The 15,458-nt window shown below is 44.5% G+C and overlaps 1 protein-coding gene across 1 annotated transcript in view; it reads left to right on the forward strand.

Annotated features, from left to right (window-relative positions):
• The window catches only part of SLC2A8 (solute carrier family 2 member 8), a 56,600-nt gene extending 47,131 nt beyond the window's left edge, over positions 1 to 9,469 (forward strand). The window contains exon 11 of the mRNA XM_073599516.1: positions 233 to 9,469. Within this exon, the coding sequence (XP_073455617.1) occupies positions 233 to 409 (177 nt within the window). The 3' untranslated portion in view covers positions 410 to 9,469. The remainder of the gene's footprint in view (positions 1 to 232) is intronic.
• Positions 9,470 to 15,458: the final 5,989 nt, after the last annotated feature.

The raw sequence follows: 15,458 nt of genomic DNA on the forward strand, positions 1-15,458 counted from the left end.
CCCTTCCCTGCAGTGACACCTATACAAGTGGTGTACATTTGGCTTGGGGGGTGGGAAATGCCTCGACTGCTTATGATTGGCTTTGTGCAATGACCACTTTCTGGCAAAATAGCCATGGTGGCTTCAGACTGGGATCTGAACATGGTTACTTAGCACTCTGGTTATCATCTAACTCAGCCGTCTATGTGGGGTTTGAATAACACGGTCTTCTAACAGTCCTCTCTTTTGGCAGGATTCTATGACTTCCTATGGGACATTCTGGTTATTTGCAGCTATCTGTGCCCTCAATGTTCTTTTTACGGTTCTTTATGTCCCAGAGACAAAGGGGAAAAGTCTGGAACAGATTGAATCTCACTTTCAATCTGGACGGGGCACAAGATTTGGATCATTCTCCAATACAATTCAGTAACTGAAAAATTGTTACCTGGTGGAAGGTACTGTTACTTTACAAAGATTTATTTCTACTGAAAAGATATAAAGGATATTTAAGTTCGGGGCTGCCAATAAAAAACTTATTTGCCCAACTCATCTGGAGTCAGCTGCACTGAGCCCAAAGGCTGCCTTATGTTTTGGATAAGGGTGGCTACCTGCAGCTTTTCTGGAATAAATATCAAGATAACGCAATGAAGAATATATTACTGAGATATGTAGCATCAAGACTTCTGATTGGACCATAAATTCATTTTTATTCTTTTGGCTGGAGTGGGGAGAGCCATGCCAGTCAGGCTCCACCCACCCTGAAGCAGAAGGTATGATGTGAAGCTAGAGCTGCTGATGGCAGACCACGTCTGTGATGCTTTTTATTCTAGATCAAAAAAGTTCCAGGATACCTATGACACTCCAGGATTAGAACATCTTTGTGCACTAATGACACAACTGCTGTGTGCAAACCTAGAGCTCTCTTCTACATGGCACTATTGTGGTGGGATTGCTTGTTGTTGCCAGTTGTTGTGTGTTTGGTTCCGTAATGTGTGTTATATGTTTTTGAGATATATAATATAAATATATATATATATATTATATTTTTTTTTTTTTTAGGTACAAAATGAAATAAAAACCCCACAGAAAAAGCATGCACATGATCTAGATATATGTATGTTCTAAGGATGATAAACACAACAGATATGCTATAGACTTTTCAGCAAACTTTACAAGCGTGTCCCAAGAGACTGATATGATTGTTTCACATCTGAAAGGTTTTTACTGCACCCACTGACACCGATGCTGGGGGTTATTTAGTGCACCCACTGACACCGATGCTGGGGATAATATTGCATCCGTTGACAATGATGAGGCTTATTTTACTCATATTTTCTCTTCAGTGTACCCTTAGACCCTAATTTGTGTAAAGCAAGAGGGAAAGGTACCAAACACTGTGACATGATGCCCGCTTTATTGACTCGCTCACTTTTTGGCCACACCAACATACTGTAGGCGGATTGCGCATGCCACATTTCTTTTCATTTTTTTTTTTTTTTTTTAAATATCCCTTCAAGGTATCCCTCAAATTATTCTCAGATGTTGGTGACTATGGCGGAGGTTCAATTGCCATATATTATTGGGATTGAAAAATGTATCACATCATATTTTGAAGTTAGAAATAGTTACCAAAAAGGTATTGGGATTTTCAATCTACCCACTATCATTCATAGCACAACATCATGCACACTAAATTACTCTTCACAATTTTTATTTTCATACAAAACATTAAACAGTTCAATAAACAACATAAATGAGTGCCAGCAAATTCCAATTCCACTGGGAATTTGTTAATGTAATGTGACATCAACCTTCTGTAGTGATACAAAATACATGTGGTGAGTTCAGTTCAATGCATTTTGCGGGCTATACTTTTTCAGGCACCTAGAAATTATGAGAATCGGGCGTACATAGAAAGTGACATCCTACAGTCATAACCTAATATAAAAAAAATGACCATAACAAAAATAGGCATCTTGAAAATCAAACAATATGTGCTATTCAATTATTTATATTCCATACATTTTTTTTGCATAATGTGAAAGATGAAGTTACGCGGAGTAAATAGATACCTAACATGTGACGCTTCAAAATTGCACACGCTCACGGAATGGCGCCAAACTTCGGTACCTAAAAAAAATCCCCATTAGGCGACGCTTTAAAATGTTTTACTGGTTACATGTTTTGAGTTACAGAGGAGGTCTAGTGCTAGAATTATTGCTTTCGCTCTAACGATCGCGGCAATACCTCACATGTGTGGTTTGAACACAGTTTTCATATTTGGGTGGGACTTACGTATGTGTTTGCTTCTGTGTTTTTTATTGTTAATTTTACTTTTCTTTTCTTTTTTTAGTTTAACACTTTAAAATAAAATTGATCACTTTTATTCCTATTACAAGGAATGTAAACATCCCTTGTAATAGGAATATGGCATGATCGGTCCTCTTTACAGTGAGATGTGGGGTCAATAAGACCCCACATCTCACCTCTAGGCTGGGAAGCCTGAAATAAAAAATAAATAAATAAACGATCTTGGCTTCCCAGCCGAGGTGGCGCCATTTGTTTGAATGCAGAACTGGACATTCCAGTTTCTTACACTTCTCTTTTTTTTTTTTTTTTTTTAATTGAAATTTTTAACAAAATGTAAGAATTGACAGGTACATCAACATCTGATATTGTTCATAAATTGCATATCAGGTTACAGATATATATATATACGTGGTAAAACATATTTTCCTTTTGAGCAAATAACTTCAGAATGGTCGATCTCCGCCATGCAGGTCAAGGAGGAGGGGGGTCCTATGTAAGTTCACTTTACAGATTTTTCTGTAAAGGTGAACTTACCCTTTAACATGAGGGATTACAATCCACAGTTTCTATAGTGCCCTTTATTCCATAAGACATGTAGGGACGCCAGAAGAAGAGCAAAAAATAAATAAATAAAAGAATACAAAACAGTCTTGGTCCTCTTCTTCAACTTGTAATCTGAAAGACAAGATATGAAAATGATGTGAATAACTGAGTCTCCTAAAGGCACGGGGCTATCCAAATACCAATAAACTGTAAGTAAATCTGAAATCCAGCAGATAATGAGGGAGCCCTACATATTGATAACAGACCCAGAAACCCAGCCCAGTCCCAGAGAAATAAAGGAAACGGATGGCTTAAATCGCCCACCAAACACTGAAATATCAGTGTGGCAGGGAGATCTTTGTTGGAACTTAACCGCTTAAGGAGCGCCCCACGTACATATACTACAGCAGGCTGGCCCTTTAGCGCAAAATCACGTACCTGTACGTGATCTCTTCCATCAGGTCTGGGGCACGCGCTCCCACTGTGATTGGACAAGGCAGACCGTCGGTTTGTCAGCGAGGGAGAAAGAGATCTGTGATTCCTGCTAATCAGGAACACAGATGTGTGTCTTCCTCCAGTGAGTCCATCCGCCACACAGTTAACCCTTTGCTTGCCCCTGATGTTAACCCCTTTCCTGTCAGTGCAATTTTTTTTTTTTTTTTTTTTTTTAGCACTGATTATTGTATTGGTGTCACCAGTCCCCAAAAAGTGTCACTAAAGCCTCGTACACACGATCGTATTTTCGTCCGGGAATTGTGTGATACCAGACTGCCTAAAATCCAACCGTTAGTATACTGATCCTAGGGGAACCAATACCCACAGTCGACCCGCTCATCCTCTCCTGCCTATCCACCTGCATCCAGGCATGTCTCCCCCAAGAGATACGGCACGGCGGCCAGGTTGGCACAATACCGCCATGACGACCGGGACCAGGGAGAAGAAGATGGCGCCGCACAACCCCCCCGCTACTGACGAGCACACATCGGGTGATACGGCCAGGGTCCTGGAGGCCATACCCCTATGTCAATCTACCCTCACCTCCAGAATCGAGGAGGTGAAAATAGACATATCCCTAATCCGACAGGACGTCCAGAAACTACGCGACCGTGTGTCCGAAACAGAGCGCCGAGTTGGAAACGTGGAGGACGATATACATCCACTTCAGATCTCCACCGAGCAGCTCCAACATCAACTCAGCACGGTTCTCTCCAAGCAGGACGAGATGGAGAACCGCCTGAGGAGGTGCAACCTCCGTTTCGTAGGCCTGCCAGAAAAAGCAGAAGGTACTGACCCCCCCACCTTCCTTGAAAATCTCCTCATCCAAACCTTTGGCAGGGAGGCCTTCTCCTCCACATTCGTGGTGGAACGCGCCCACCGCCTGGCTGCAAGACCCCCTCCGGCCGGTGCCCCTCCAAGAACATTTATTGCCAAATTATTGAACTACCGTGACAGGGACACAATCCTTAGACTCACACGTGAAAAAGGCAACATCCCCTTCGGCAATGTCACCGTGGCTGTCTACCCAGACTTCTCCGCCGAAGTGCAGAAGAAAAGGGCGCGCTTCACAGATGTGAAGCGGCAACTCCGTATACACCATATCAAGTATGCCATGCTCTTCCCTGCCCGCCTCCGTGTGATCCACAACGGTAAGGCGCAGTTCTTTGAGGACCCCCACACTGTTATTTCCTGGCTGGAGCAACGCGGAGAACCTGATTTGGACCCGGCCTGAAATGCTTTGTGCGCTCTTCACTACAACCCCTGGCAGTTCGCATCCGGACAGTGCGTTACCAACGCTTCACCTGTTGTTTCCCACTACTGTCGAGAACCGTGAGTAATGCATTCTGCTGCTCCGCATGTTGGATCCATGTTTGATCTCCTCCCTTATTTCCCCCCACGTTATACAGCTAGCCACCATTCCATCCCCCACTAACTTCTACCTATTGATCTCGGGCGGTGCATCCGCACCAGCCATTTGGGAACTGAATTCCACCCCTCACATCCCCATGCGTTCTTCAGTTTGTTCGCCCCCCACCGGCCTAACTGGTCGCATCAGGACTGTGGCCCCTGAGCCACAATTGACTTCCACCCTTCTAAGAAAGTTTCCCTGGCCAGCCCCTGCCTCCTCAGTTCCCCGGGATGGCAATGAGCTACTTCTGCCTTGCTGGTCCAGAGCTCATGCAGAAACGGTTATTTTTGTTATTTTTACTTGTATTATGTTCTCACCTTTCTTATATTTGTCCAATTGTATGTCTACATTGATTGACAGCAGGTTTAAACTTTATTGTGGATGGCGGTCGGTTATGACAGTCATGATCCCTCTAATACGTCCGTTTGCGGGGGGAGGAGGCCTGCTTCATGCGGCGGCCCTCTGCACACGGACCCGGAGCTCTCTAGATTTTACTTCAGCTGAAGTTGTGCTCCACATCCCTGACAGTATGTCTAAATATTGTTTGACACCTAATGATATGTTTTACATATGCTGTTACTCTCTGGGGCTCCGGCTGCAACTATATAACCCCACCCCGTCGCCATGGCCATGCTCAAGATTCTAACGTGGAATGTTCGTGGCCTAGGCGACAGGGCTAAGCGGACTGCGGTTTTATCACACTTGAAGTCGCAGCATATGAAATTTCTATTTTAGTTGAGACCCATTTTACAGGCCAGAAACACCCTGGGTCGGTTGGGCGTACCATGCTTCATATACTTCCAACTCCCGTGGGATTGCGATCCTAGTCGCTAAAACAGTGCAATTCCAGCTCCACTACCTGCGGTCGGATCCCCAGGGAAGGTCATTATTTTTGCATGTTACTGTGGGGGGGTTGGAGTTTCTTCTGCTGACTTTCTACATCCCTCCCCCATTTCAATTTAATATACTACAGCAGGGTATAGATTTTATGTCCCAATATCCCTCAGTGCCAGCAGTTTGGGCAGGGGACTTCAACGCAGTCATAGCCCCACATCATGATAGGATAAGTTCTGCTAACCCTACACACCCTACTACCCACATCACCAGATTTGGAAAATTCCTCACAGAATTTGCCCTCACAGACACCTGGAGGCACTTACACCCAACACAGCAATGTTTCTCCTGCTTCACCCCCTCAAAATCATCTATGTCCCACATAGATTATATCTTTCTTGCTCCTTCTCTTCTCCTATACTTGACAGAGGCGGGGTTTGATGCCAGGGTGCTATCTGACCACTCTCCCTATTGGATCAGGTTACGGATGCCGTCTCCCTCTATCACTCGAATCTGGAGGCTGAACCCGTTCTGGCTCACTATCCTCCCAGATATAGAGAATCTCCAATGTGAATGGGACCACTATTTTAATATAAACGATGGCACTACCCTGACAGGATCCACTTGGGAGGCTTTCAAGATGCATGCTCGCATGATCCTCTCCACGCGCATCAATAGACACAAGGTCGCATCTAAACAACTGATAAGCCAGGCGGAAGAACATCTCCACACTCTAGAGCAAAATTTCCAGAACAGCCCCACTGCTGCGAACGCCTCCCTGGTACATCAGCTATCTTAACTCACAAACCAACTGTATTCTGAAAAAGCCAAACAGGGTATCTTCTTTAGCAAGCAACGTGTATACGAACACAGAGAAAGAGCGGGCAAGCTCCTTGCCTACATGGCCCACTTAGATCACAAACCCCCGGTGGTGGTCTCTTTGCAGACGGCCTCCGGGGTCAAAACCACTGACCCCGAACAGGTTGCTGAAGAGTTCAGGTCTTTCTACTCAACACTATATACCTCTACTTCCCATCGCACACAAGATGAACTTATAGAATTCCTGCAAGGCATAGAATTCCCTACGCTCTCTGCATCACAGACCGCTCAATTGGAAGCGCCCATAACCACAGAATGTATCACCGAGGCGCTTGCCTTACTCCCCACTTCTAAGGCCCCTGGCTCTGATGGGCTCCCTCTTGAATTCTACAAACAATTCGGTGACACCCTAATCCCCAAATTAAGTAAACTCTATAAACACATATTCGACACTAACGCTCTTCCTAAATCCATGAACGAAGCTCTCATTGTTCTTATACCCAAACCTGGTAAGGACCCCTCACTCCCCGAGTCATACAGACCCATATCTCTCCTCCAATTAGACGTCAAAATACTTGCCAAAATCTTAGCCCTATGCCTTAACAAAGTAATTTCCAGTCTAATACACCCTGACCAAACCGGCTTTATGCCAGACAAAAACACGGCTTTCAACCTCCGTCGGCTTTATATGAACCTCCAATCCCAACACACAAACACCGGTGGCAGAGTAGTGGTCAGTCTCGATGCGGCCAAAGCGTTTGATTCAGTGGAATGGAACTACCTATGGGAATGCCTTCAAAAATTTGGTTTCAGTCCGAAATTTATAAAATGGCTTCAGTTGCTTTATTATGCCCCTACAGCACGTATTCAGGTGAATGGCAGAATATCCCCCTCATTTCCACTGTCGCGAGGTACGAGGCAGGGCTGCCCCATATCACCCATGCTGTATGCCCTAGCGGTCGAGCCTCTCGCGATAGCGCTTCGGTCTCACCCCCATATCCAGGGCCTTTGCATAGGGGGGCTGACTGAGGTGATTAGCCTCTATGCAGAAGACATGCTTCTCTACTTAGCAGATGCAGGTCCCTCGCTTCGGGCAGCCCTACATGTGATCACGGCATTCGGCGCATACTCTGGTCTCCAGATAAATTGGGCCAAATCCCAAATTCTCCCCCTGGACTTGGGTGCCCCTAACTCCGAGCAAGCTGCTCTACCGTTAGTCAGAGCCAGTAAAATCAAATACCTAGGCATACAAATCTCCCGCTCAATCTCTGAATATATAGCGCTCAATATTGAACCGCTATTCACCACCCTCAAACTCAAAACGCAAGTGTGGTCTAGGCTCCCCCTAGGGGTAATGGGGCGCATTAACCTCGTGAAGATGATCCTCCTCCCCAAACTGGTGTACATATTCTGGCACTCTCCAATCCATCTCCCACGACGTATGTTCAAAGCAATGGAAACCATTCTCAATACTTTCGTTTGGGGTCCCTCCCGTCACAAATTGCCGTGGAAGGTCCTTAAATGTCCCACCGAGCTGGGAGGCACGGCGTTGCCAGATCTTTACATATACTACATTGTGGCCCAACTCTCCCACTTCTTCCACTTTAACCACTCAGATCACGCTACTCCCAAATGGTATGTTCACAAATCTCTTGCTTGATCTCCCACCCCTTTCAAATTCTGTTCTGTGAACCCCGTCCCTCAACTCACACTTGTAAAGGGGGAGCAATGCTAATACACCACTGTAAAATTTGGCGCACAGCGATGCGCATTGGCCAAGCACCCTCTCCGCACTCTCACACCCCTCTATGGGACAACCCAAACCTCCCTGAACTCACCACCATTCCAGATAATAACCTCTGGACCTCTATGGGGGTCATATATCTAACGCAAGTTGTAGCCCGCGGGGCGGTCAAACTCTTTCAGACACTCAAGGATGAGTTCGATATACCTAACCACATGTTTTTCTGCTATCTCCAACTAAGACACGCACTTAACACACAGCTGGGGGGCCCCATCCCGGCCCTTGAGATCCCACTCCCAGTAGATATAGTCATGGGGAAGGATTCAAAAAAACTGATCTCCCAAATTTACATATACCTAATAAGACCTACGGCTGATGCCATCACTCACCAATTAAAAACAAGATGGGAGTCGGATCTTGGCGCTCTAACAGATGAAGAATGGGAGGAGGCTCTCGCTAATTGCAAAATAGTCTCCCCCAAATTATCTGACCGCCTCTCCCACCTTTACATGCTCCACAGATCTTACTTAACCCCCCATCGCATATCTAAGTACAAGCATGAACACAACCCAAACTGCCCGAACTGCGGACACAACACAGCTACTTTTTTTCATTTACTGTGGGCTTGCCCTTCCATACAAGGATACTGGACCCAACTGGTGAAGTTTTTACATGATCGAATGGGTTCCCCACTATCCCTATGCCCTCGCCAATGTGTACTAGGCCTCCTTTCGCTCTCAGAAGGTGAAAAATACTTGCACACCTTTTTACAAGAAACACTATTTCTAGCCAGACTGCAGATAGCTAAAACCTGGTTGAGGGGGACCCCCCCCCCCCCCCCACTCTACAGCAGTGGATCAGAGCAGTTAACATCACTCTCCCTTTCAAAAAAATAATCTACATGCATAGGGGCTGCCCAGATAAATTTTACAAAATCTGGGATAGATGGCTAGAAGACACCTCAACTAATGCTGCAAGGGACCACCGCCCAAACTAACTAAGCGGTATATATTAACTTATCTCTCAATTTTCCCACTCTTGGTTTCCTCCCAACCTAATACCTGATGATTTGCAATATAGAGGCCTGTTTATTATATTTTTTATGTACTCCTAGTCCCACTCATCCATCTCTATTGTTAATTTTTTCTTTCCATATAAGCCGCTAGTTAATCTACCTTATGCAATGAATGTACCGGGATAATTTCTTTACCTGTATGTACCATATGTCAATTGGACGAATCTGTAAATGTAGTGCATGTTGCACTAAATGTACCTATGCTTGTTATATCTTTTCCTTATGCTCAATAAAAGTTATTTTTGATGAAAAAAAAAAATCCAACCGTTAGTACGCTCCATCAGACAATTGTTGTCCAACTTTCCGCCGACAAATATTGGATGGCAGGCTAGTAAATTTTTGGCGGACAACGGTCCTCTGATTTTTCCTTGTGTACACAATTCCGTCACACAAAAGTCCAAAGTACAAACATGCATGCTCGGAATCAGTGCTCACCAAACACGACATTAGCAGAAGGTGCCCAAAGGGTTGCGTTCAAGAGCTGAAATTCCTTGTAGTACATCACTATGTTTGTGTTTGTTGGCCCGGCAAATGTGTACCGTTTGTATGCAAGACTTGGCACACGCCCTTTGGACAAAAGTCTGACGATTTGTCTGCTGAGAATCCGATCGTGTGTACGAGGCTTAAGTGCCAGATTTGTCTGCCGCAATGTCGCAGTCCTGCTAAAAATCGCTGATTGCGGCCATTACTAGTAAAAACAATAAAAAATTAACAGTCCATAAATCCTATCCCATAGTTTGTAGACGCTATAACTTTTGCGCAAACCAATCAATATACGCTTATTGGGATTTTTTTTTTTTTTTACCAAAAAAATGTAGCAGGATACAAATTGGCCTAAACTGATGAAAAAATTATATTTTTTTACATTTTTTATTGGATGTGTTTTATAGCAGAAAGTAAAAAATATTGTTTTTTTTTTTTTTTTTTCAAAATTGTCAGTCTTTTTTTGTTTATAGCGCAAATACCACCAAAAGAAAGCTCTATTTGTGGGGAAAAAAGGACATCTATTAGGTACAGCGTTGCACAACTGCGCAATTGTCAGTAAGCCTGGGTTCACACTATAATGAACACAGACATCGCATGTGATTCGCACCCGCACTGCTGTGCCGATCACATGCGATGTCTGTGCAATGTGAATTCAGCCATACAGTTTGGCTGAACTTGCATTGGATTCGCATAAAAAAGGTGCAGGAATTTTTTTGTCCCTGCACTGGAATCGCATTGCAGGGGTGGGTGATCTGATTCCTGTGTGAGTTCACGCTGCGATCTGTGAACCGGTCTGGGGGTGTCATTAACCTTGTATAGACACCCGCAGCGGTTCGCAGAGGGCAGTGTGAACAGCCTGTGGGAGAGATGGGATGCGGGTACGTGCACTGGAATCGTGCTGGTTCCCGCATCGCTATAGTGTGAACCCAGGCTTAAAGTAACGCAGTGCCGTATTGCAAAAAATGGCCTGTCAGGAAGGGGGTAAAACCTTCCGGAGCTGAAGTGGTTAAAGGATAAATTCACCTTTTTCAGACCGAATTTCACTTTTCACATTAAATTGAAGCATTTTCTAATGCCATGTGTGTTCAAGCTATCCCAATGTGCTCACCTCTCACTTACCTTGTTTATGTCAGCTTTTAAAGTGTTACTAAACCTAAAAACGTTTTTTACCTTAATGCATCGTTTGCATTAAGGTAAAAAAAAAACATTTTTAGTTTCTCTGTGCCCCTTTACCTGTGTGAAGGGGAAGAGAGGGGAGAAGAGATCAGCGCTGTGCACGGCTGCATCTTTTCTCCTCTTACTTGCTCTTCACACAGCATTCGAACAGCAGCAGGAGCCATTGGCTCTTGCTGCTGTCAATTAGATTCAATGAGGAGGAAGTGGGGGGTGGGCCTAAATCCTGCTGTGTAAGTCTATTGAGCGCGGCTCTGTAGACACACAGGTCCGGAGAGCGGAGACTACACTCTCCCCATAGCCAGCAGCTGGTAGGAGGATCGGGGCCACTCTGTGCAATACCACTGCACAAAGCAGGTAAGTATAACATGTTTGTTATTTTAATAATAAATGAAAAAAAATTGAGTTTAGTAACACTTTAATTTGTCACTCTCTTTTCCTAATTTCAAAAAATGCAGCTGAGACCTGACTTCCTGTAACTTCATGTGCCCGTCCAGAAAACGTCCTATGCCATCATGCACCCTCACAAAGTAGGGTGTGTTTTACTGCTCTGGACCACACCTCTCTTATTTCTACACAAACTGATATGACTTACTACAAAACCATGGTGCAGCAATATTATTTGAATTAACCCCTTCCCGCCGAGCGTACGCAGATGTGCATACTCGGCTCTCGGGGGTTATACCGGGATGATGCCCGAAGCTGCAGGCATCATCCCGGTCCTGTTTTTTTAGAGCGGGTGATCGGCTATCCAGGTATAACAACCGATGCGGCTAAAAGCCACTCGGCTGTTATACCGGAGGATCGGGAGGGGACGTCCCGCAGCCTCCCGCCGCTCTTACTGGGCCTCCCGTTCCATCGGGAGGCCCGATCACCAATCTGCCGCCTCCGGCGGCTACTGACTGTCTGGAACGAAGCCGTGATCGGCTTCGTTCCAGCCTGCTAATAGTAAACACAGAAGCGACGTCATGACGTCACTTCCCTTTTACTTGGCTGCCAATGGCGCTGGTTTTAAAAAAATATACAGTATTCAGAATCGCCGTTTTCGGCGATCTGAATACTTTGAAGTGCAAAGGAGGGATTGGAGGTCTATTAGACCCCCGATCCCTCATTAAAGAGTACCTGTCACCACCTATTACTGTCACAAGGGATGTTTACATTCCTTGTGACAGCAATAAAAGTGATTAAAATGTTTGTTTTTTTTAAACACAATTTATTAATATAAAAATAAAAAAGAAAAAAAAAATCTTTTAAAGCGCCCCAGTCCCCGCGAGCTCACGCAGCAAAGAAAACGCATACGGAAGTCGCGCCTGCATATGTAAACGGTGTTCAACTCACACATGTGAGGTATCGCCGCGATCGGCAGAGCGAGAGCAATAATTCTACACCTCCTCTGTAACTCTAACCTGGTAACCGAAAAAAAAATTTAAAGCGTCGCCTATGGAGATTTTTAGGTACCGTAGTTTGTCGCCATTCCACGAGTGTGTGTGCAATTATAAAACGTGACATGTTTGGTATCTATTTACTCGCTGTAACATCATCTTTCACATTATACAAAAAAAATTGGGCTAACTTTACTGTTTGGTTTTTTAAAATTCATGAAAGTGTCCCTTTTCCCAAAAAGTTTTGTTTAAAACACCGCTGCACAAATACCGGGTGATATAAAATATTGCAACAATCGCCATTTTATTCTCTGCTAAAAAATATATATATAATGTTTGGGGGCTCTAAGTAATTTTCTAGCAAAAAATACGCATTTTAGGCTTAGTCATGAAAGGGTTAAACCAGTACTATAAATAGAAAGTATATATTTTAACAGCTGGCTTTAGGAAGGGCTGCTGTTAGAAATCAATCTCTACAGGCCACTCCATTAAAGTGAAAGTGGCCTCTGCGTGCAGTTGCAATGCAGGAAACAAGGGGTTACAGCAGGTGGTGAGGAGGTTTTGTCTGCCAAGTGCTCTCTGAAGAGCGATCCAGATTGCGTATCGTAAAATATCCCTTAGAGCTTGTTCAGACTGTAAATGCTTCTGAAGAGCAATCTGACTTTGGATCACTCTTTATATACTATTGTAAAGGTGGTTAGGAGGAGGTGGTCTATCACCTAAAAGAAAGAAAGAACCTTATGCGCTGCTAGAGGGCAAGTAGATGTCAAAAAAATGTACAGTAAGCTGCTGCATGTAGCTAAATGTGCTCCCTAAAAATAACCAAATATTATATGTGGTGCTGCTCTGCCACTTTGTTAATCAACAAAACTACATATACAGGTTACATTATCCCTCAAAGGCAGAGAAATAAGATATAGACCAAACTTATTGCTCTATAAGACCCCAAACCCCTCCTCTGCACTTGAAAGTATTCAAAACGTTTTTGAATACTTTCTGTTTTTTAAAACTAGATCCTTTAAGATGCCAGTAATCCGGAAGTGATGTCATGACTTCGCTTCTGGGTTACTAGATCAGAGCCCTTTGTTCAGGTCTTCAGACAGCAGGCGGACGTGCCGGACGGAGGCTCGGGTCTCCCAGTGGGACGGGAGAGCAGCGGCAGGAGGGGAGAGGGACGTCCCCTCCCGCTGCTTGTAATAACAGCCGAGTGGCTGCTGAGCCGCATCGGTTGTCATTACAAGAAAGCTGATTGTCCGCTCTAAAGAATGGTACCGAGGTGATGCCTGCAGCTGCATGCATCCCCCCAGTACAACCCCTTGAAGCAATATCGGTAAGTTTTGTGACCGATGCTTCAAAAAAGTGAATATTGGCCGCCGATAATCGCTTGACCCCTAATCTATATATGTAATTTTTTCTCATTTTATGTTTTTTTGCTCATGTTGGGTGGGCATTTATGTTTTTATGGGGTTTTTTTGCAATAAGTTTGATCTTTTTCTTATTTCAATGCCTTTTGAAGGATAATTTAATATGTAGATAGAGTTTTGTTAACTTAGTGGCAGAGCAGCACTACATATATAATTTTGTTGCATCGCCTAAAATCTTCTATGAAGAGCATTCCAAACACAGATTGCTGTTCAGAGGGCATTGCTAGTCTGAACAAGCCTAAGAACTCTTTTACACTAGCATTGCTCTCTGAAGAGCAATCCACAATTTGGATCACTCTACAGAGAGCATTTGACAGACAACGCCTCTTCACCACCTGCTTTAACCCTTTAAGCTCCACAGTAGTGCACACATTGCACACAGATTTGGGACATGCCCATTTAGTTGAATGGTCATGTTCAGCTGTCAGTACTACCCACTGAGCACATCAGAGGGGATAATTTTTGTTGAGGCACGGCGCAAAGCCATATTTATATACACAGTATCTCACAAAAGTGAGTACACCCCTCACATTTTTGTAAATATTTTATTATATCTTTTCATGTGACAACTCTGAAGAAATGACACTTTGCTACAATGTAAAGTAGTGAGTGTACAGCTTGTATAACAGTGTAAATTTGCTGCCCCCTCAAAATAACTCAACACACAGCCATCAATGTTTAAACCGCTGGCAACAAAAGTGAGTACACCCCTAAGTGAAAATGTCCAAATTGGGCCCAATTAGCCATTTTCCCTCCACGGTGTCATGTGACTCGTTAGTGTTACAAGGTCTCAGGTGTGAATGGGGAGCAGGTGTTTTAAATTTGGTGTTATCGCTCTCATACTGTTCACTGGAAGTTCAACATGGCACCTCATGGCAAAGAACTCTGAGGATATGAAAAAAAAAAAGAATTGTTGCTCTACATAAAGATGGCCTAGGCCATAAGAAGATTGGCAGGACCCTGAAACTGAGCTGCAGCACGGTGGCCAAGACCATACAGCGGTTTAACAGGACAGGTTCCACTCAGAACAGGCCTCGCCATGGTCGACCAAAGAAGTTGAGTGCACATGCTCATCGTCATATACAGAGGTTGTCTTTGTGAAATAGACGAAATGAAATGAGTGCTGCCAGCATTGCTGCAGAGGTGGAAGGGGTAGGGGGTCAGCCTGTCAGTGCTCAGACCATACGCCGCACACTGCATCAAATTGGTCTGCATGGCTCTCATCCCAGAAGGAAGCCTCTTCTAAAGATGATGCACAAAAAAAGCCCACAAACAGTTTGAAGACAAGCAGACTAAGGACATGAATTACTGGAACCATGTCCCGTGGTCTGATGAGACCAAGATAAACTTATTTGGTTCAGATGGTGTCAAGCTTGTCTGGCGGCAACCAGGTGAGGAGTACAAAGACAAGTGTGTCTTGCCTACAGTCAAGCATGGTGGTGGGAGTGTCATGGTCTGGGGCTGCATGAGTGCTGCCAACACTGGGGAGCTACAGTTCATTGAGGGAACCATGAATGCCAACATGTACTGTGACATACTGAAGCAGAGCATGATCCCCTCCCTTTGGAGACTGGGCTGCAGGGCAGTATTCCAACAAGATAACAACCGCAAACACATCTCCAAGACGACCACTTCCTTGCTAAAGAAGCTGAGGGTAAAGGTGATGGACTGGCCAAGCATGTCTCCAGACCTAAACCCTATTGATCTGTGGGGCATCCTCAAATGGAAGGTGGAGGAGCATAAGGTCTCTAACATCCACCAGCTCTGTGATGTCGTCATGGAG

The sequence above is a fragment of the Aquarana catesbeiana genome, linkage group LG09, assembly GCF_042186555.1.
Source record: "Aquarana catesbeiana isolate 2022-GZ linkage group LG09, ASM4218655v1, whole genome shotgun sequence".
NCBI lineage: Eukaryota > Metazoa > Chordata > Amphibia > Anura > Ranidae > Aquarana > Aquarana catesbeiana.